This window comes from Saccharomyces cerevisiae, chromosome XIV, assembly GCF_000146045.2.
Source record: "Saccharomyces cerevisiae S288C chromosome XIV, complete sequence".
Classification (NCBI taxonomy): Eukaryota; Fungi; Ascomycota; class Saccharomycetes; order Saccharomycetales; family Saccharomycetaceae; genus Saccharomyces; species Saccharomyces cerevisiae.
In genome coordinates, this window is record NC_001146.8 from 279941 (window position 1) to 299630 (window position 19690).

The 19690-nt window shown below is 37.8% G+C and overlaps 11 protein-coding genes across 11 annotated transcripts, besides 1 other annotated feature; 7 read left to right on the forward strand and 4 right to left on the reverse strand.

The window, feature by feature from the left end:
* Positions 1–41: 41 nt before the first annotated feature.
* Positions 42–131: an origin of replication (ARS1414; ARS activated in mid-S phase).
* A 360-nt stretch (positions 132–491) lies between these two features.
* Positions 492–1565, forward strand: DUG3 (glutamine amidotransferase subunit DUG3; the record flags this gene model as incomplete). Its single annotated transcript, NM_001183029.1, has 1 exon — positions 492–1565. One exon carries the CDS (start codon positions 492–494, stop codon positions 1563–1565), a length of 1074 nt encoding a protein of 357 aa, NP_014208.1.
* Positions 1566–2454: 889 nt separating this feature from the next.
* YNL190W (uncharacterized protein) lies at positions 2455–3069 on the forward strand (the record flags this gene model as incomplete). The annotated part of the gene is made up of 1 exon (NM_001183028.1): positions 2455–3069. One exon carries the CDS (start codon positions 2455–2457, stop codon positions 3067–3069), a length of 615 nt encoding a protein of 204 aa, NP_014209.1.
* A 1250-nt stretch (positions 3070–4319) lies between these two features.
* Positions 4320–5948, forward strand: SRP1 (karyopherin alpha; the record flags this gene model as incomplete). Its single annotated transcript, NM_001183027.1, has 1 exon — positions 4320–5948. The coding sequence occupies one exon, from the start codon at positions 4320–4322 to the stop codon at positions 5946–5948; it is 1629 nt and encodes a 542-aa protein (NP_014210.1).
* A 419-nt stretch (positions 5949–6367) lies between these two features.
* KAR1 (Kar1p) lies at positions 6368–7669 on the forward strand (the record flags this gene model as incomplete). The annotated part of the gene is made up of 1 exon (NM_001183026.1): positions 6368–7669. The coding sequence occupies one exon, from the start codon at positions 6368–6370 to the stop codon at positions 7667–7669; it is 1302 nt and encodes a 433-aa protein (NP_014211.1).
* Positions 7670–8053: 384 nt separating this feature from the next.
* On the forward strand, positions 8054–9127 carry SWT21 (Swt21p; the record flags this gene model as incomplete). The annotated part of the gene is made up of 1 exon (NM_001183025.1): positions 8054–9127. The coding sequence occupies one exon, from the start codon at positions 8054–8056 to the stop codon at positions 9125–9127; it is 1074 nt and encodes a 357-aa protein (NP_014212.1).
* Positions 9128–9557: 430 nt separating this feature from the next.
* On the forward strand, positions 9558–11936 carry UBP10 (ubiquitin-specific protease UBP10; the record flags this gene model as incomplete). The annotated part of the gene is made up of 1 exon (NM_001183024.2): positions 9558–11936. The coding sequence occupies one exon, from the start codon at positions 9558–9560 to the stop codon at positions 11934–11936; it is 2379 nt and encodes a 792-aa protein (NP_014213.2).
* A 316-nt stretch (positions 11937–12252) lies between these two features.
* MRPL19 (mitochondrial 54S ribosomal protein YmL19) lies at positions 12253–12729 on the reverse strand (the record flags this gene model as incomplete). The annotated part of the gene is made up of 1 exon (NM_001183023.1): positions 12253–12729. One exon carries the CDS (start codon positions 12727–12729, stop codon positions 12253–12255), a length of 477 nt encoding a protein of 158 aa, NP_014214.1.
* YNL184C (uncharacterized protein) lies at positions 12617–12943 on the reverse strand (the record flags this gene model as incomplete). The annotated part of the gene is made up of 1 exon (NM_001270758.1): positions 12617–12943. One exon carries the CDS (start codon positions 12941–12943, stop codon positions 12617–12619), a length of 327 nt encoding a protein of 108 aa, NP_001257687.1.
* Positions 12944–13196: 253 nt separating this feature from the next.
* NPR1 (serine/threonine protein kinase NPR1) lies at positions 13197–15569 on the reverse strand (the record flags this gene model as incomplete). Its single annotated transcript, NM_001183021.1, has 1 exon — positions 13197–15569. The coding sequence occupies one exon, from the start codon at positions 15567–15569 to the stop codon at positions 13197–13199; it is 2373 nt and encodes a 790-aa protein (NP_014216.1).
* A 450-nt stretch (positions 15570–16019) lies between these two features.
* Positions 16020–17687, reverse strand: IPI3 (chromatin-binding/pre-rRNA-processing protein IPI3; the record flags this gene model as incomplete). Its single annotated transcript, NM_001183020.1, has 1 exon — positions 16020–17687. One exon carries the CDS (start codon positions 17685–17687, stop codon positions 16020–16022), a length of 1668 nt encoding a protein of 555 aa, NP_014217.1.
* Positions 17688–18394: 707 nt separating this feature from the next.
* On the forward strand, positions 18395–19618 carry PBR1 (putative oxidoreductase; the record flags this gene model as incomplete). The annotated part of the gene is made up of 1 exon (NM_001183019.2): positions 18395–19618. One exon carries the CDS (start codon positions 18395–18397, stop codon positions 19616–19618), a length of 1224 nt encoding a protein of 407 aa, NP_014218.2.
* Between the last annotated feature and the right edge of the window lie 72 nt (positions 19619–19690).

Below are 19690 nucleotides of genomic sequence, written 5' to 3' on the forward strand. Positions count from 1 at the left end.
CTATCATATAATAATTAATTAGTTGTAAGTATGGTATTTTTCAAAGAAACATTTAGTATTATTTTTAAAGGGTGCCTTTACCATAAAACCAAAAAAAAATGGCTTCTGAGAGAAAAACATAAATAATTGATAAAACTGAAACTCACAACACCAACTCTTCCGCTCTAAACACCCAAAGCTCAAAAAACGACATGTGCACATCTATATCCATAAACTTTCAAAAAAGTGGTTCATTCGCAAATTCATGAAGTATTATTTAATACACAGTAATCTGGCATTTCATACTATCATTGCTCAAATTATCCGCCGGACCCTTGAAACTGTGGCGCTTTTTAAGACGCATCTCCAAAAAAAGAAAAAGAACAAAAGAAAAAAAGCTGCAAATATATATACAAAACAGATTTCACGTTTATTGCTTGGGAGTAAGGTAACGATCCGGAAGCCTTGAAGAAATTTGAATGTATCCAACTAACTATTGAAAATCATTCGTGATGTGCAGATTCTTGATTTTCAAAGGCAAACAACCGATTCGGCTATCTCATCTTTTAACAAGACCAGCTCATTCTATCATAAACCAATCATTTGATAGCAGATTACGGCTAGACAGAAGAAGGCCAATGAATGGTGATGGTTTTGGTGTCGCTTACTATCCATTGGATACCGAGTTAAGCGAGGACGGTCCATGCCTTTTCAAAGCTATTACTCCTGCATGGAACAACCAAAATTTGAGTACATTAGCAGAAAAAACTAAATCTGATCTGGTCTTTGCGCACGTAAGAGCCTCTACATATGGTGTCCTATCTGAGACCAATTGCCATCCGTTTACATACCACAGCTTATGTTTTATGCATAATGGCGGTATATCTAATTTCAAAGGAATCAAGAGAAAATTATTGAATCATATCAAAGACGAATACCTGAATTTTATTCAAGGGAGCACAGACTCCGAGTGCGCATTTGCATTATTCTTAGACACTTTAGACAAATTGGGTTACGACCCAAAGAAGCAGGACGGCGATTTCGGTAATGTTGCACTAAGAAAGGCAATGTTACGAACGATTGACTACATCAGAGATTGGACTAAAGAAGCGAACAAGGACGAGGCACATGTGGAGCCATCTCTCTTAAATTTTGCTGTAACTGACGGATCCACCGTTGTCGTTTCCAGGTATATAACTTCAAAGACGGACGAGGCAGCATCTTTGCATTTCAGTTGTGGTTCCAGCTTTGTAGAAACTTCACCAGGAGAATACAGGGTAGAAAGGTTGGATAGAAACCAAGATGTAATTATGGTTGCATCGGAACCTTTGACTTTCGAGAGAGGTGATTGGACTGCAGTACCCACCAACAGCATATTGACCATTAAGAAACAGACAATATTACTACACCCTATTATCGATGAGTACTACCAAGAAGATCCGTTATACCTAAGAAGTTCAACCCTCGCAGAAAGCAAGGGGCTCATGGGTTCTATACCACTAGCAAAAGCCGTAGAAAAGAACGTTCCTCCACTAGAAAGAGAGGGCCGTACGAGACCTCCAACCGCTGTCGCACATATAGCATGAGCACACGCTCTAGAGGATTGTACCATTGTCACTACTAGATATACATATAAACAAATAAGAAGCATCGACACATAACAACAACCCCAACATCATAATTTCATAAGTATTTGGTTGGTTAGTCCATATGGCGTCTAATCCTCGAAATGAGAAGGTACCCGCCTGGTGTCTATGACAACCTTCCGGGTAATAAATGTTCATTTGAACCCATTCATCCAATTGATATCCGGGCAATCACTTCCGGAAGCGGAAATTTACAAATATCCGGTGGGTCCTACAAGGGGACTAAAGAAAAAAAATACGTGAAAAACAGCGATGCGATATTTTTTGTATCGTCTTGTTCGAGTGTTTCTTACCACGATGACCGGGATTTTGGCCGGTGAAAAAAAAAAAATGCGCTCCCGTACGTCAGTGGCTGTTGCTGAAACGAGACAATTTCTCAATTCGTTTGTTTGTGTACTGTATTTGTTATCTTTACTATATATATGTTGTTAAGTTTCTTTTACCAATTAGTGCTCACTTCTCTCGTCTTTTATTAGGTGTGTGTGTTGTGCGTAATTTTCGTTTCGCTGATTACTTTATATAGTGTAGTTTGTTCTTGAATGTAATAAAGACTTCTGTTTTATTTTGTTTTGTTATTTAGAAACAGTCTATCTGGTTTAACTTAAACGAGTGAGCTTAAGATAATCTGACTACAAGAAAACCAAGCTTCTATTACTTTGTTTCTTTCTCTTTTTTCTTTTTTGAATAAAGAATTTTCCTTTAAGGAGTAACTTAAGCATTTAGCTGCACATTAAACACTTTTTTTTTTACTTCTAACTCACACACTTTTGGAAGAACATTTATTTTTTCGACCTTCTTTCCCAAATACCCAGCGCTTTATAATTGAAATATGAAGTTCTCTTCTGTTACTGCTATTACTCTAGCCACCGTTGCCACCGTTGCCACTGCTAAGAAGGGTGAACATGATTTCACTACCACTTTAACTTTGTCATCGGACGGTAGTTTAACTACTACCACCTCTACTCATACCACTCACAAGTATGGTAAGTTCAACAAGACTTCCAAGTCCAAGACCCCAAACCACACTGGTACTCACAAGTACGGTAAGTTCAACAAGACCTCCAAGTCTAAGACCCCAAACCATACCGGTACTCACAAGTATGGTAAGTTCAACAAGACTTCCAAGTCCAAGACTCCAAACCATACCGGTACTCACAAGTACGGTAAGTTCAACAAGACCTCCAAATCCAAGACTCCAAACCACACTGGTACTCACAAGTACGGTAAGTTCAACAAGACCTCCAAGTCTAAGACCCCAAACCATACCGGTACTCACAAGTATGGTAAGTTCAACAAAACCAAACATGACACTACCACTTATGGTCCTGGTGAAAAGGCCCGTAAGAACAATGCCGCCCCTGGTCCATCTAATTTCAACTCCATAAAATTGTTTGGTGTTACCGCTGGTAGTGCTGCCGTAGCCGGTGCCTTATTACTATTATAATAAGCTTTGAATTGGATTTGAGAAATAAAGGAAGACCTAATTTTCTCCGGTTTTATGTTTTTTACCCCCCCTACCCCCTTCATCCTGAAGTAGTAAATTCTTTTTATTATACTATTTCGACTACTATGTGTTTACGTGTGCTTGTGCAAAAGTGAAATTTATTGTGATTGTGTTCTTTTTCTCTTTTTTTTATACAAAAAATGGAGAAAGGAAATTGGGACCTACGATTTAAAGAAGTGTTATTTCCTATTTCAACGAGTTAAATGAATGTGTGTGTTTCGTTGACTTGTAAGGATAGAGAAAGATCATCCAACTTTTAATCATGGTTTCCTTTCCTTTTTTATAGCAATCGAATGTGGAAGGAAAATAGAGCGGAGCTTGATAATTGTGTGTGTGAATGTCTTGCTTTCTCTTTTTCCTTATTTCTACGCTATACAAAAAGTGTGCTTTTTTCTTCTATTTTTTTTTCTTTAATGACTTTGTGTGTTTATTACCCTTTAATTAATTACCAAAAAAAAAATAAACTACGTTTTTAATTTCTAATTTATCAAAATTTCTTTTTTTCACATATAACTATATATTTATATGTCACCCTATTCAAGTTCGTTAGTTTTCTTTCAACGGTCCAAAATTTGGGATATCTTGTGTGTACTTTACTTTCTCCACTAACGATAAGACATCTGCTATTAGCCTATATTGGGCTTAATAAAAAAGGTATCTTCGTCTAGAATGATATATGTATACAATCAAAAGTTTAAAGCTAAATTTTTTATTAACAAGTTACTTTATCAAGTAGTAGTTAACTTAATCGACCGAATTAATTCAATAGTAATCAATTCCAATGCACCGAAGAGTTTGCCAGTCGAACTATCTAAGTGATACTTGTCCATTTTTCCTCGAAGCGCAAAAGAGATTACATCACCATTAACGAATTTTCTTCTTTTCTTTTTTCTTCAAGAGTTGATGGGGAAGGACTAGGAAGGAAACGGTTCAGATACGAATTTAGTGATTAATCATATTCTGCTCAAGAAGCGACTTGTAAGGTAAGGAAAACCCGCATTCACTGACGGAATAAGGAACAGGACCAACTATAAGCCTCCTTTTACACTCACATCTTCAGGCTTTATTTTGTTAAGACTGAAACATTTCCCACTTAATTGAAGTTACATCGTTATTTTATAGAACGATCTTTCTATTTTGTTTTTTGTTCACTTGATATACCTTCCCTTCTACATAACAAATTAATAAATATGGATAATGGTACAGATTCTTCCACGAGCAAGTTCGTTCCCGAATATAGACGAACAAACTTTAAGAATAAAGGCAGATTCTCTGCAGATGAACTTCGTCGTCGTAGAGATACACAACAGGTCGAATTAAGAAAAGCAAAAAGAGATGAAGCTTTGGCCAAAAGAAGAAACTTTATTCCCCCAACTGATGGCGCTGATTCTGATGAAGAAGATGAGAGCTCCGTTTCTGCGGACCAACAATTTTACAGCCAGTTGCAGCAAGAACTACCACAAATGACTCAGCAACTTAACTCTGATGATATGCAAGAGCAATTGAGTGCTACTGTTAAGTTTAGACAAATTTTGTCTAGAGAACACCGCCCTCCAATTGATGTCGTCATTCAAGCCGGTGTTGTTCCAAGATTAGTAGAATTTATGCGTGAAAACCAACCTGAAATGTTACAATTGGAGGCTGCTTGGGCTTTGACTAACATTGCATCAGGTACATCTGCTCAAACAAAAGTGGTTGTTGATGCTGACGCTGTACCTCTTTTCATTCAACTATTATATACCGGCTCCGTTGAAGTTAAAGAACAAGCCATTTGGGCCTTAGGTAACGTTGCAGGTGATTCAACTGACTACAGAGACTACGTTTTACAATGTAATGCCATGGAGCCAATTTTGGGTCTTTTTAACTCCAATAAACCATCTTTGATCAGGACCGCTACGTGGACTTTATCCAATTTATGCAGGGGTAAAAAACCACAACCAGATTGGTCAGTGGTCTCACAAGCGTTGCCAACCTTAGCGAAATTAATCTATTCGATGGACACTGAAACTTTAGTTGATGCTTGTTGGGCTATCTCTTATCTATCTGACGGACCACAAGAAGCTATTCAAGCAGTGATCGATGTTAGAATTCCTAAAAGACTTGTTGAATTACTGAGCCATGAATCGACTTTAGTCCAGACTCCTGCTTTAAGAGCTGTAGGTAATATAGTCACTGGTAATGACTTACAGACTCAGGTCGTTATAAATGCTGGTGTCTTACCTGCGTTAAGACTTCTGCTAAGCTCTCCAAAAGAAAATATCAAGAAAGAAGCGTGTTGGACCATTTCCAATATTACGGCTGGTAATACTGAACAAATTCAAGCGGTAATTGACGCGAACTTGATTCCTCCATTAGTTAAACTTTTGGAAGTTGCAGAATATAAAACTAAAAAAGAAGCTTGTTGGGCTATTTCCAATGCCTCTTCAGGTGGTTTACAAAGACCAGATATCATAAGATATTTAGTATCTCAAGGGTGTATAAAACCATTGTGTGATTTGCTAGAAATTGCTGACAACAGAATAATTGAAGTTACCTTAGATGCTCTTGAAAATATTTTAAAGATGGGTGAAGCTGACAAAGAAGCTCGTGGTTTGAATATCAATGAAAATGCCGATTTTATCGAAAAGGCTGGTGGTATGGAAAAGATTTTCAACTGTCAACAAAATGAAAATGACAAGATTTATGAAAAAGCATACAAAATCATTGAAACCTACTTTGGTGAAGAAGAAGACGCCGTAGACGAAACTATGGCTCCACAAAATGCCGGTAATACTTTCGGCTTTGGTTCTAATGTCAACCAACAATTCAATTTTAACTAACTGAATGTGAAGAAAAAGATCAACTAAATAAGTTTATTCAGATAAATCTTCATTATCTGATCCATTATTTTTAAGTTTTTCTTTTAATGTATATAAGAAATTCTAATCTTTTAATTCGCACAATAGTATTTTCATGTACTAGTTCGTACAGTATTCTCTTTCTCTGGGGTTTTTCCCTTTTATAGAAGTTGACTTGTTCTATAGTTGTTATATATGTATTGCTGGGTTTTTTAATCTATTTTGCGGAAGACGCCAAAAATAAGAAAAAAATTGGAAAGACACAAGAAAAAAGTAAGAATATCCACAGCTGAAAGATCTAACAGGCGTATTTTTATTTTCGAAGAAACGTCCTAAAAGGATCTGATTCAGCACATTGATAATAGCATAGGCATTTTTATCTTTCTTTTTTGAGTTCATGAATGAATGTAACTTCTCCAAAAGATGGGAATCACAGTTTCTCGAAGAAAAATAGATTTAATACAAATAAACCGCGATTCCACAAACTAAATGAGCAGGCGCAGAGTATAAATTTACCAGAAGACCGTGATTCAATTGTTTCAAGTAATACAACGTCAATTATGACAGATGATGCATTTGATTACAATGAGGGCATTGCATCGCGTACCAAAAATATTAATTCTGATAGTGATAGAAGCAATGATACCATAAAACAAAACAACTACAATAAAAGGGAGACCGGATATAACCCTTTCTACAATGGATCAGGGATCAATCAGCGATATACACAGTTTCGAAAAAGAGAGTTTGAACCAACACTTGCAGAAAACAAAGCCGAAGAGTACATATCGGACGAAGATAATGTAAAAATTGATGAAGATAATATAGAGAACGAACTCCAGTTTACGCCGAAAATTAAAGAGGCTAGTATACTCCGATCTAGTTTACTAGGACAAAGAAATGTTTTAAATACTCGGAATCCAAAATCAAAAGAATCACACATTAAAGTAAAACCCATCATCAATAACAAGAGCTCCTCACAAAGAAAATCTAGTGCAGCACTTCGGAAACAATTAGGAAAACCCCTACCGCTGCCGTATTTGAATAGCCCTAATAGTGATAGTACACCCACATTACAGAGAAAAGAAGAAGTATTCACAGACGAAGTGCTTCAAAAAAAGAGAGAATTGATTGAGTCTAAATGGCATAGACTTCTCTTTCATGACAAAAAAATGGTGGAAAAAAAGCTAGAAAGTTTAAGAGAATACGAAAGGAAAAGAATGCCTCCACGAGGAACTGATGTTTCTAGCTCTGAGCAGGACAATTCTTTCAAAATATCGACGCCAACAAAATCGTATGTTTCTTTGGAGCAAAAACCCTTACCAAATCTCTCTGCTATGAATAACTTTAATGATGTTACCGACAATAAGGAGAAAGAAGAAACGAACAACAATATATTAAAGTTCCAAGCGCAACGAGATCCATTACAAATACTACAGTCTGAGATCGAAATGCATACTAAGAAACTTGACACGATAATAGAGTTACTAAAAGACGATACCGATTCAAAGGAAAAAAGGAAAGTAGTGACTAATGACAACGCAGCGCCTGAACAAATGGTCAACAAAGGATGGCGGAAAAACGTGATGATGATCTACAAAAAATCAGGAAATATTATGAAAAAGTATAGGGAATATTTCTTATGGACAATTTGTATTTTAATATTGTTATATTGCAATATATATGTGTATTATAGGTTTTAAACCATATAAAGGTTAGTACATGAAGAAGTGTGTACAGTTATGGCAATAACTGTTCTCTTCCGTTTTAAAGAGAGTATTATCACGGTCTGAAAATTAAGCAAAAAAAGAAAAGCGTGCACTTAAAAATCGGTGGTGGACAGACCGCATATTCCATAAACATAGATGGTACAAGGGCATTATGAGTCCTTGAATAGAAAAAATGATGAAAGAATGAATGCAATTCCGTATTGCGACACTGGCGAAGTGTTCGAGGCTGACACGATAGCGAATGTATGGAAAAGAGAAGATAAGGAATGGTTAAAAAGGACTCAAAGTGATCGAAGTGGATACGAGTATCCACGACTAGGAGAATCACCATATATCAATATGACAGACGACTTCAGAATGGAAAAGAAGGTAATATGTCAAGATATCTTTTGGTCATGTGATGGTACATCGTTTGTTTCTGTGCATAATGATTTTGGCATCAGACAATATTTAGTGCCGGAGGAAAGTAATACGGACAAGCTAAACAGAAACCTCCTTCTACCATTTACAAGGTTTTTTAGAAACCAGTCTATTGTTTCATGTGCAATAGACCCGTTTTACACGCTTTATAACGAGAATTCCGACAGGTTAGCTGGTGACAGAATCGTGGTTGGAGGAAAAAACTTCCCTCTACAACTATACTCTTTGATGGACGGGCAGTGTATCCTCAGCTATGACACGATGAACAAAATAAATGGAGAATACGAAACTGTATACAGTGTGAAAATCGATGTTGAGTCTCGTGTATACACTGGCTCATGCCGTAACAAAGTGGCGATATACGACAAGAGCAGACGAGATGCCGTGTGGATGAACCAGAGTACCAAAAAAGCAAGCAAGGGAAGACAAAGCATTATATCTTGCTTTGAAGAGCAACCAATGGGAGGGCAAGCTCTCTCAAGAGGATCTCTATTGTGTGGCAGTTATGCGAATGAAATGTTTCAGGTAGACTGCCGTCATCAACGACTAGAGAGACTGAACTACACCCGCACAGTTGCAGGTGGGATTGTACAAATCCTTACAAGCGATAACGGGCGTTACGTGTACGTTGTCAGACGCAACAGTGACGCGATTAGTATTTACGATCGGCGAAACCTGCAGCACGAGCTTAACGTATTGCGCCTACCGTTTCGGATCCACCACAACTCTGCAAAGTTGAAGGCATATATAGATACGGCTTACGGACTAAGTATGGGGACGCCGCAGGGAACAATATTGAACTGGGGTCGAGACCTTGTGGAATTTGGAGGTGTTCCCTCACACAATAGTGTTGAAGACCCACTAATCACGTCTATCCCGCCAGAGTCAGAGTGGCGCACTAACCTTGATTCTACTATTCCTGCCACGGTAGTGAAGAATTGTCCTGGGGATCCCGAACTGTTCGCCCTATCTCATGGGGGCACAATTTCATTATGCAGGTTCGGCGGCTAAAAACGGCAAACCCGTATTCGTGTATCACCCGGCCAGCTTTCTCCGATGAACGCGCACAAGTAAGAAGTTAAATTGCATCCCCCAGACACCACCTCTTTTGTTCACTTCTTGCCTCATGCCGTCAAAAAATTTTTTTCGCATCGAAAAAAATCCCCAAAAGAAAAGAAAAAAGTTCTTATTTTTATATAGTGCCACCATCGGGAAAAACTTCCCTGTAAAGCATTAACAGAGTCTTCCATCCCCGCTTCTGTCCTTTATTTGTTTCATAGAAGCTATTAAGCATCATATACTGCACACAGGAGCATGCATAGTGTCTGAAGCCTCTTTTGTTCTGTACTGCACATAATATTTCATAGAAAAACTAACGGAAAGAATCTACAACTCATAGTATCTGTAAATCCGTCCTATTGTCATATCACAATCACAGACTATGACCACTCAAGAATCGATCAAACCTTTGGTAGATAGAATCCTATCAAATCCCCTGCAGTTCAATGCTGCAATGATCTCTAACAAATCGAATAATAATGATACTTCCGCCGCGCCGGAAAATAGCTCGTATATTGTGATAGGAAAACAGCATAATAACAATAGTAATAGCACAGCTATTGCTGCAACGGCCGAATCCAAGCAAATAAAAGAAAATAACTTGATAGACAGGCCAAACGGAAAGAAAACCAACACTGTTCCTAAATCTATGGCTGAAGCTTTATTGTTGTATACTTCTAAAAATGATAAAGATGCTGCAGATGCTACTGGTGCCAAGAAGTCAGCGGAGCTTTCTACGGAGCTTTCTACGGAGCCTCCTTCCTCTTCTTCGGAAGATGACAAAGTAGGAAAAGAGGAAGAGGAAGAGGGTGAAATATTTCATGAGGCAAGAGACTATGTAGAACCCCGAAAAGCTAGTTTGAAGGAACGCGACAACGCAGATAAGGGCGATGGTGAAGACATCGGCGAAGACATCGGTGAAGACATCGGTGAAGACATCGGTGAAGACATTGGTGAAGACATTGGTGAAAACTTGGGTTCTCCATTAGCAACCATTGATGATTCATCTAATGAGAATGAAAAGGAAAAAAGAAAGGAACTGTCTACAAGCATTAGCAGTGATGACGAAATAGAAGACGACGAGGATGAGGATGACATGGATTATGATTCTAGTGCTATGGAAAAAGAGCTCCCTGAAGAAGAGGAGAACGATTCCAGCTCCAAAATTTCTGAAGGCGAAAAAAAGAGTTTATATCAAGATTTAATGGAAAATAGTACAGTGGAAGTAAATCGGTACGAACCAGTAAACAACACCAAAGAAAATGGAAACAGGAATCCAAAGGGAGAGGAGGAGGAAGAAGAGGAAGAAGAGCTGAAACATAAATCTAGGTCAATCACCCCTCCGGTTACAATATCAAATCTATCAAACTTTTACCAATTCAATGAAAATATCAATGATCGTGGTTCTTTAAACTCTACTAGAATTGTTAAAAATTGGGGCGACAAATTCACCAATTTGAAGCCTCGTGGCCTTTTGAATCATGGTGTTACTTGTTACACAAATGCTGCTGTACAGGCTATGTTACACATTCCTTCGATACAACATTATCTTTTTGATATACTAATGGGGAAATACGATAGCACCATCTCAAAAAATTCCGTTTCCTATACTTTAGCTGAAACAAGTAAAAAAATGTGGTTACCGGTCTCAAAAAACCCTAGAAAGAACGTTTCAGCTTCCTACATTAATCCAAAACATTTGATTTCCAGATTGGATGACATTAATTGTATGATGAGCGAATGGCAGCAGGAAGATTCACATGAGTACTTCATGTCTCTGATGTCAAGATTACAGGAAGATTCTGTTCCCAAGGGTCATAAACTTATAGAATCGATAATATATGACATATTCGGTGGTCTTTTAAAGCAGATCGTTACTTGCAAATCTTGTGGCAGTATATCTAAAACAGAACAACCATTTTACGATTTATCGTTGCACTTGAAAGGGAAGAAAAAACTTGATCCAAATTCTGACCTGTCGAGTGATAGCATTAACGGCACTTCAGCCACCACTTCTACCACTACCTCCAATGCTGCCACAAAACCATCTCTTTCATCCTCTTCATCTGTCAATTTAAACAATGGCTCACCATTTGCCGCTGCCAGTGATTTAAGTTCAGCCAACCGCAGATTTTCTATTGAAAAATCAATTAAAGATTTCTTCAATCCCGAATTAATCAAGGTTGACAAGGAGCAAAAGGGTTACGTTTGTGAGAAGTGTCACAAGACCACGAACGCCGTGAAGCATAGTTCAATATTAAGGGCTCCTGAAACTTTACTTGTGCATCTGAAAAAATTCAGATTCAATGGCACGTCCTCATCAAAAATGAAGCAAGCTGTTTCTTATCCTATGTTTTTAGATTTGACGGAATATTGTGAGAGTAAAGAGCTACCTGTCAAATACCAACTATTAAGCGTGGTGGTTCATGAGGGCCGCTCCCTTTCTTCAGGTCACTACATTGCCCACTGCAAGCAACCAGACGGTAGCTGGGCCACTTACGACGACGAGTATATTAATATAATATCTGAAAGGGACGTTTTAAAGGAACCCAACGCATATTATCTCCTATACACGAGGCTAACTCCAAAATCGGTTCCATTGCCATTGGCGAAATCTGCCATGGCCACTGGTAATGTTACCTCTAAATCCAAACAGGAACAGGCTGTTAACGAACCAAATAACCGCCCATTGAAGATTAATAGCAAGAAAAATAACAGAAAAAAATGGAAAAAAAATAAAAAAAGGAAGTTCACCAAATGAAAAAACTCGATATTCCTGGATTTTCCTCTTTTCATAGGCATTTTTATTAGCATTTCATTTTTATTATACCAAATCAATATATACATATAAATATCCGGTCTTTATTGACTTATAAAACAACTCTCAGTATACAGAGTTGGAGAAGCGTTTACTCAGAATAGCTTCAGTACTACCGAGCTTTGCTAACATAACGGGAGAAAGAGAATTTAAAACTTATATACATATTTACAGAATAGATCAGTAGAAAGAAGAAGGAAGGTCTGTTGAAAATTTCTCGAAATTGACGGTACTTTTTTGTCTTTTCACTACTTACAGATCAAGGTACAACCTTAATACCCATACTTTTTGCAACGCCAACTATTGATTTAACAATACCTTCCATCTCCAATAAACTATGCCTTTCATCACTCTTTTTTATCTTGGCTATTTCGTAAACGTGCTTCAGCGATAACTCTCCTAAAGCACGGGTTGGTCCCTTGGCAGGTGCACTGCCTAACATTGTCCCCACATTCGGTTGTCCATGTCCCTTGTCCATTTTAAGAGCTTTTAGCAGCAAATATCCGGTTGGTGGAGATTTCATTTCAAACGTAAATGTTCTATCAGGTTTTATTGTGATTAATACTGGAACCGGTACACCTGGCTGATAGTTTGCTGATCTTGCATTAAATTCCTTACAAAAGTCAATGGCTTTTATACCCTTGGAGCCCAATGCGGGCCCCACGGGAGGTGATGGTGCCGCTTGGCCTGCTCCTACTATTAGCTTTACTATCACGTTTTTTGCTGCCTGTGACATTATGGAGACTAATAGTTCCTCTATGGTATTCGAGAGTTCGAAAGTACAACAAACAGAAATAAATACAGAAGGTTACGCTGTCGATTTGAATGTTCACGCTTTTTTTCCTTCTTATGAGTTGTAGATTTACTGCACTTTCTAAAGCTTCTTTGCTGTGAAATTTTAGAAAAGGGAATTGTCGCCTTGGTAAGACAATTAATGTTACCCGCTTCATTATTATTAATTAGTGGCGCGATATTTTAACGAACTTTTCCATTAATTATTATCATACTAAGCTTTTACATTTTTCTGATAAAATAGTAGATTATGAACAGGAGGTCAATCTATTTAGGCTTCTATAGAACGGTAAAATATGAAATTAGTTTAACAGAAGTAAATATGACATTGTATTTTAACATATACTCAAATAGGATAAAAAAAGGTTATATACAAATGCTTGGAAAAGAAATAAAAGTGGGGACGCTTATTTATTGATTATTTTGCTTTTTCTTTTTCTTTTCTAGGCCTGCAATATGTGCTTCACTTTGATCCACTTGTGTGTGATGATGGTCTTCTCCTCTAACCACTTTGAACGATAATCCATCTTCAACCAAGTGGCACATATCAATGCTACGGATCCAAGGATCTTCCATGATTTCTTCGATATTTCCTCTGCATGCGGGCGCCAAATCAATCATACGTCCAACAATATGCTGAGTCTCTTCTGGTAATGAGTGCAACAATCTTTGTGGCCCGATATTAACATTATTAGGATCTGATACATTATTGGAAGAGCTTTCGGGTTTTTTCTTTTCTGTTGAGTGCGATTCATCGTAGGAAGGTGGATCAGGAGTTCTTGTAACCAAGCTACTTAAGGAGTCGCAATCACGTCCGGAACAAAATAGTTTGAATGAATTGTCCCTTAATTTCGGAATTTTCCATGGAAATTTCTTCAGTATCATACATGCAAAAATGATTGCAGAAGACCAAATATCTACGGGACGTGGGTCATACTTCGCAAATATACAGACTTCAGGTGCTAAATATGGATCACTTCCAACAATTCCACTTGCTTCCACAAGATTTTTTGAGAATGGATATGAAAATACCACAGCAGCACCAAAATCGATTAATTTTACAATACCTTTTTCGTTTATAACACAATTATCTAGCTTTAGATCTCTATGAGCTAAGCCGATACTATGCAAATATTGTACACCAGTAAGTATTTGTTTGAAGCAACAACAAATCTCTTCATAGGACATTTTATTACTCATTACAATAGCAAATAAATCGTATTCACAATATTCCATAACTTGGAGAATTCTATCATTTTCATACACGATTTCAATTGTTTCAATGATATTGGGATGATTCAAAGTTGTACCAATACAGTATTCTGATGTAATTTTCTTGACATAATCTCTTTTGGATTCATTTTCAAATTTAGTTCTAAACTCCTTCACTGCAAATATTTTGTTATCTGAAATTCTTTGAGCTAATTTGACAGAACCTCCTGCTCCAGCGCCTAAATCGGCACCGGTTTTGATGTACCTTTTTGAGAACGGAATTCCTGAACCGCCGTGACTATGAGAATAAATAGTATCTCCATTTCCGTTATAACTAGTGGAATATGAGTTATTCCCTGCGGCAAAATGAGACGATGAATGAGAGTGTGACGGAACGGCAATTCCGCTAGAAAGAGGTGATCCGTTCGGGATCACGTTGTTACTATTCGAGGAAAGGTTACTGTTAGAACTTTTTTTGAAGAACCTCTTTAAATCACCGATGGAAGAATGTTGTGACCTTGGAACACTTTGACTTGGAGGTAAGTGGTCATGTACAGATGAGGGGGAACCGTAAAAGTTATCAGTATAGGAACCAGTTGGCTGTCTTGATGCAGAATATATGCTGCTTTGTCTTGCGCGGATAGGCTTCGGGATAGGCGTCGAACCATTGGTAACATTGGGATTCTTAATGTTTGGAGAAGGACCATTGGAATTGGCAGAAAAAGACATGCCTGCAGAGTTAGAATTTGAAGATTCTTTTGAGTTTTTGGAAAAGAAAAAATTCCCAAGCTGTGAAGAGAATGAACCTGAACGGGATATAGATCTTGATTGAGTGGCATTTGCATTATTACTATCCATCGATGCTTTTTGGAGTTTTTGTTTGGAGATAACAAAACGTGGTTCCACGCTATCTACTTTTGGGGAGGATATAACATTTGAATCGATTGCAGAAATATTATTGGGCATACCGCCTGCATATGTTTCGAGCCACGAAGAAGACAAAGAGGAGCTGTTGCTATTCGAGCTATTGTTATCTTTGTTAGAATTTGGCACGGAGTAAGGTATACTTGATGATAAAGAAGGAATGGCCCTTCCTGAAGTATGTGACGTGGTAGATAATCTACTTGTGATTCTGTTCTGTGCAGCAAAAGAACCACCATGTGAGGAAAGTCCTGCAGTACCTTGATCGTTTATTAAGGATCCAAATCTATCTCTACTTTGTGCACTTGTGCCGTAGAATGATGCAGTGTGAGCAAAGTTTGCATTAAGGAAGCTGGAGGAAAACTGATTCCTATCGTCGAGAGAGGAACCGGCTGTTGATGATGAATCTTCCTCTGAGTATATTTGAGTAACAGTTGTGACACTGCCAGGAACTGGCACGTTAGCCCTATTACGATCACTACTGCTGCTATTACTCACGCTACCAATATGACTACTACTCTTATTCCTAGAGTGAAGGTCAAGCGATTGTGACTCGGGCGTCGTGGTCAACGTATCAGCAGAAGTTCTCGGTGATGAGTTCGAAGTTTCATTTTTTCGTTTTTCCTGTAGCAATCGAGTTAATGAAGACATAATGTTTCGTAGAGCTTTCCTTTTTTGTTTGAATGGGTATGAGCTGTTGGAAAATCAGAAATAGGAAAGAGTTAGACAAAAGTATTAATGAGTTCTGGTACAAGCCAACTAGTTTGTATGGGGTTGAAAATGACGCAAAGGAACGAGAACTCCTGTTTATTATTCTTTCAATAACAAAAGCAAGATTTTTAGTCACTGCCGATTGTTGCCACTAGGTACGCCACTGACTAATCCGTACTAACTCTATACAACTAAAGGCGGCCCATATTCTGAGATAAGCTATAAGGGTAGGAATTGTGGGATGCGTCATTGATAACGAAAAAATTCCGTAATAGATGATCAGTCAGATTGAGAATGAGATGTTTCGCACAAGTGATGAATTATATCTATCTATGCTGTATATTTTAATAACATTCCTATTTTATTGTACAAAATGCGCGACTATTCCGTTTATTGCTTGTCAAGCATCTGTTGGTGTTCCTCGTACAGCTTTTCGTGCATGTCACGTAACTCCTTGTAGGCATGAGTTAATGCTTCTATGTTGGTCTTAAGTTCTGTAATTTCCTCATCTTTAGCGGCATTGCTGTCTAAAGATGAAGTGGCGTCGATTTTATTGTCAATCACTTTTACATTGCTTGACACCTTACCGATATGTGAAAATATCGATTCTTGCGTTTTGACCTGCTCCAAATAGGCATTAAAGTCGTTAAGTGGTAATGCGAGGTTAGGATCTGTCTCTGCTTCTGGTTCTCCTATCTGATACCAAATATCGTGTAAATGGCCTTTGTTTTTACCATCAAAGATAACTCTTTGTAAGTTTGGTATCTTCATAAAATTGTGACCATTATTATTACTAGGTTGTTTGCCTTTGGATTCTCCTTCAAAAAGTAAATTTCCACGTTCGAGTCTGTAAGGGTTGGTTAAGAGATTGGTCACTTCTCCAACTGAATCCTGTGATGTAGTTAAAGTTTGGATAGTTCTAATGATTTGTTTTGAGTAAATTTCCGCAATAGAAACTTTCCCCTCCGTATCACCGATCAATAATAATGTACCATCCATTGATATTTCTAGGCATGACACATTTGAATTTAGGACATTCTCACAGACAAGTTGGCCCATTGCATATAGTGCATCCAAATCTTCATTTTCGCCGCCAGTTAGTGAGTTACGTTGCACTAGGGAAAAAACCCTACCTTTTTGAACTGTGTTTACTCCGGCGGACTGTAGCAGATTAACGATAGCATTACCCTTTAGTTTATAAAATAAATTCAATGAAAAACAACCTTCCGCAGTACCAATATAGCATGCTCTGTCAGCAGGATCCAGTACAATGGATTTGATAGAATAAGGAGTTGTAAATGTCGCAAGCAATACTGGGGTCTTACCAATACTAACGTCATTTTCGTTTGCCTTCTGCTTCTTTTTGCTGCCTATTAAACTCAAATCATAGCATCTAATGGTAGCATCTTGAGATACTGTGAAGAGTTTCGTATCAGTACATGATAAAAATTTTCCTTGACTAGAAGAAACTTGGAAATCTGTCACGGGTAGAGTATGATCGTGAAGGATACATAAAGGCTTAGGATCATCATTGGACGCTGATACCAAGTCAACAGTTTGCCATATAATAACTCTCGAATCGTTACCAGAAGTAATAATATACTTGCCGTTTAAAATGGACTTAATCTTGGTGATACTTTGGTAATGAGCCATAGGCTTCACGTTCAATAAAATCCCTGAATTTAACTCCCATATGTACAATTTACCCGATTCGGTGGAGCCAAGTAAAAGGTACGGAAGATTGAAGTCTGGTAAATTATGATTGACACCTTGAATTCTATCATACTGCACACCATCATTTTCAACTACTTCCAGACATTTTAGGATTTCAGGTAATGGTAAGCGCTGTTCAACAGATTCTCTTTTGAAAGAACCTGACAGATTGTAGACATTGATTAATGCTTTTTGTGCTTGAGCAATAAAAAGGTATTTATTTCCTACTTGAACACAGCTATTTCTTGATTGAGTGGAGCATTGCCTCAAATTTATCTGTTCAAATGAGTGTACAGAAGCTATTGTTCCTGAGGTATTTGTTGTAAAAATAACTTGCTCATCCATTTTATCGTCCCTTGAAAGATCCTGTTTTATGAATATTGAACAATCAATCTTAACGCATATGCCCTTGTCAGAGCCGTCCTTCGAATAAGCATATTTGGAATGGGCATCGATTTAAAATTTTCATTTAGTGGGATGTAAAAAAAAATTTTAGTTCGCGCGTACAGTTTTTCAACATTTGCCATATGATGTAGAATGGCGCTATCAAATCATCACTCTTATTACAGGTGAATCGCGCGCTAACACTTCAATTACAGACACATACTCCTGAATGGGTGCTTTCAAATCCCCTCTCCCCCAAGATCAAGTCCTATTTCAACTTCTCCTCTCAAAAACCCTCTATGTGACGCTGTGTATTCTTTGTTGTAGTTATGCTCCACGATACAGTGGCTGCTCATGAGCTTTCCTAGGAGCTCAGCACGTAAATGTATAGCGTACATGCTATAAGCGTGGCAGTTATTATAATAGTTCACACGGTATCTTACCGTATTAATTTATCAAAGTTTGCAGTTATCCATTCTGTGCCCGCGTTTCTTTTCAGTTTATAGACGCGATCGAATGTGCCTTAAAAATTTGGAAGAAGAGAGAGAAGGATGCATAAGTAATAGAACATTACGAGAAAATAGTTTACAGAAACAACTGGCTGCCCTGAAAGGCTTTTTTGGAGAGGAACAGAAACAAAGAACAAAAATTTTTAGAAAAAAAAAGAAATGCCTTTGAATATTATTGGGACGGCTCTCCTAGACGGGACTGACAAGATTCCTTACTATCAAACAATCAAAAAGGTGGCACCTTATGTGCTAGCGACTGGTGCCATTAAATATTGGTCGAGAGGGCCATCAAATACATGGGAAAGAAAGTTGCACGGTAAAGTTTACTTGGTTACTGGCGCTACCTCTCAAGGAATGGGAACATCCGTGGCTTATAAAATGGCAGAGTTAGGTGCACAATTAATCATCTTGACTAGGGAAGTAGATGAATGGGTTACTGAATGGTGCGAAGAATTACGTGAAAAGACAAAGAACGAGTTGATTTTTGTAGAAAAATGTGATTTGAGCAATTTGTGGGAGATTCGTAAGTTTGCCACAAGTTGGTTAGACAATTCGCCACCTAGAAGATTAGATGGCGTTATTGTCATGTCCGGTGATATGGAACCATGGGGTATCCCGAAAATATCTTTGCCACAGAGGAGATCATCTAAGGATGGGCTGGAATTGCAAATTGCTACAAACTATGTAGCAATTTTCCATCTTTTAAACTTATTACAGCCTAGTTTCAAGGCTCAACCGCCTGATAGAGATGTAAGAATAATTCTTGCCACCTGCTGGTTACAAGTTGTTGGTGATATTAATATAGAAGATCCGTTGTGGCAAAATGCCAAATACAAAAGCGCCTTGAAGTTTTTCGCAAGCAGCAAGCTACAATTGGGATTGAGTATGATGGAATTGCAAAGAAGACTTACCGAAGACATAAAAAACCAAAAGACGAATGGCGCTGAAAGAACAGGAAAAAATGTTACCATTACTATGGTTCAACCTGGAACTATGAGATCAAATAGCCTACGCCGCGTCATTAGTAATGGTTCGGTGGTATTGTTAATAATACTTTACTGTATTCTGTTGTACCCCATATTGTGGCTGTTTACCAAGAGTGGTCGTCGTGGTGATCAAAGTTTCTTGTACGCTTTAATGACACCGGAATTGGAGGAAGTAAACTTAAAAGACACGAAGGTTAAGTATATCTCAGACTGTTCAATTGTGAAATTTGCTCGTAAAGAATTTGATGACGAGGAATTACAGAAGAAACTATTTGATAATACGGAAAGAGATATTTTACAATTGGAAAAGAAAGTCGCGGCAAAGAGAAATGCCAATAAGACCGGGAATCAAAATTCTAAAAAGAAGAGTCAGAACAAGAGTAGAAAAGATGATTAGAAATGAGAACGTAAATATATGTGTAGATTTCTTTTTTTCTTATTTATGATATCGGTATATGTAATTATTTAT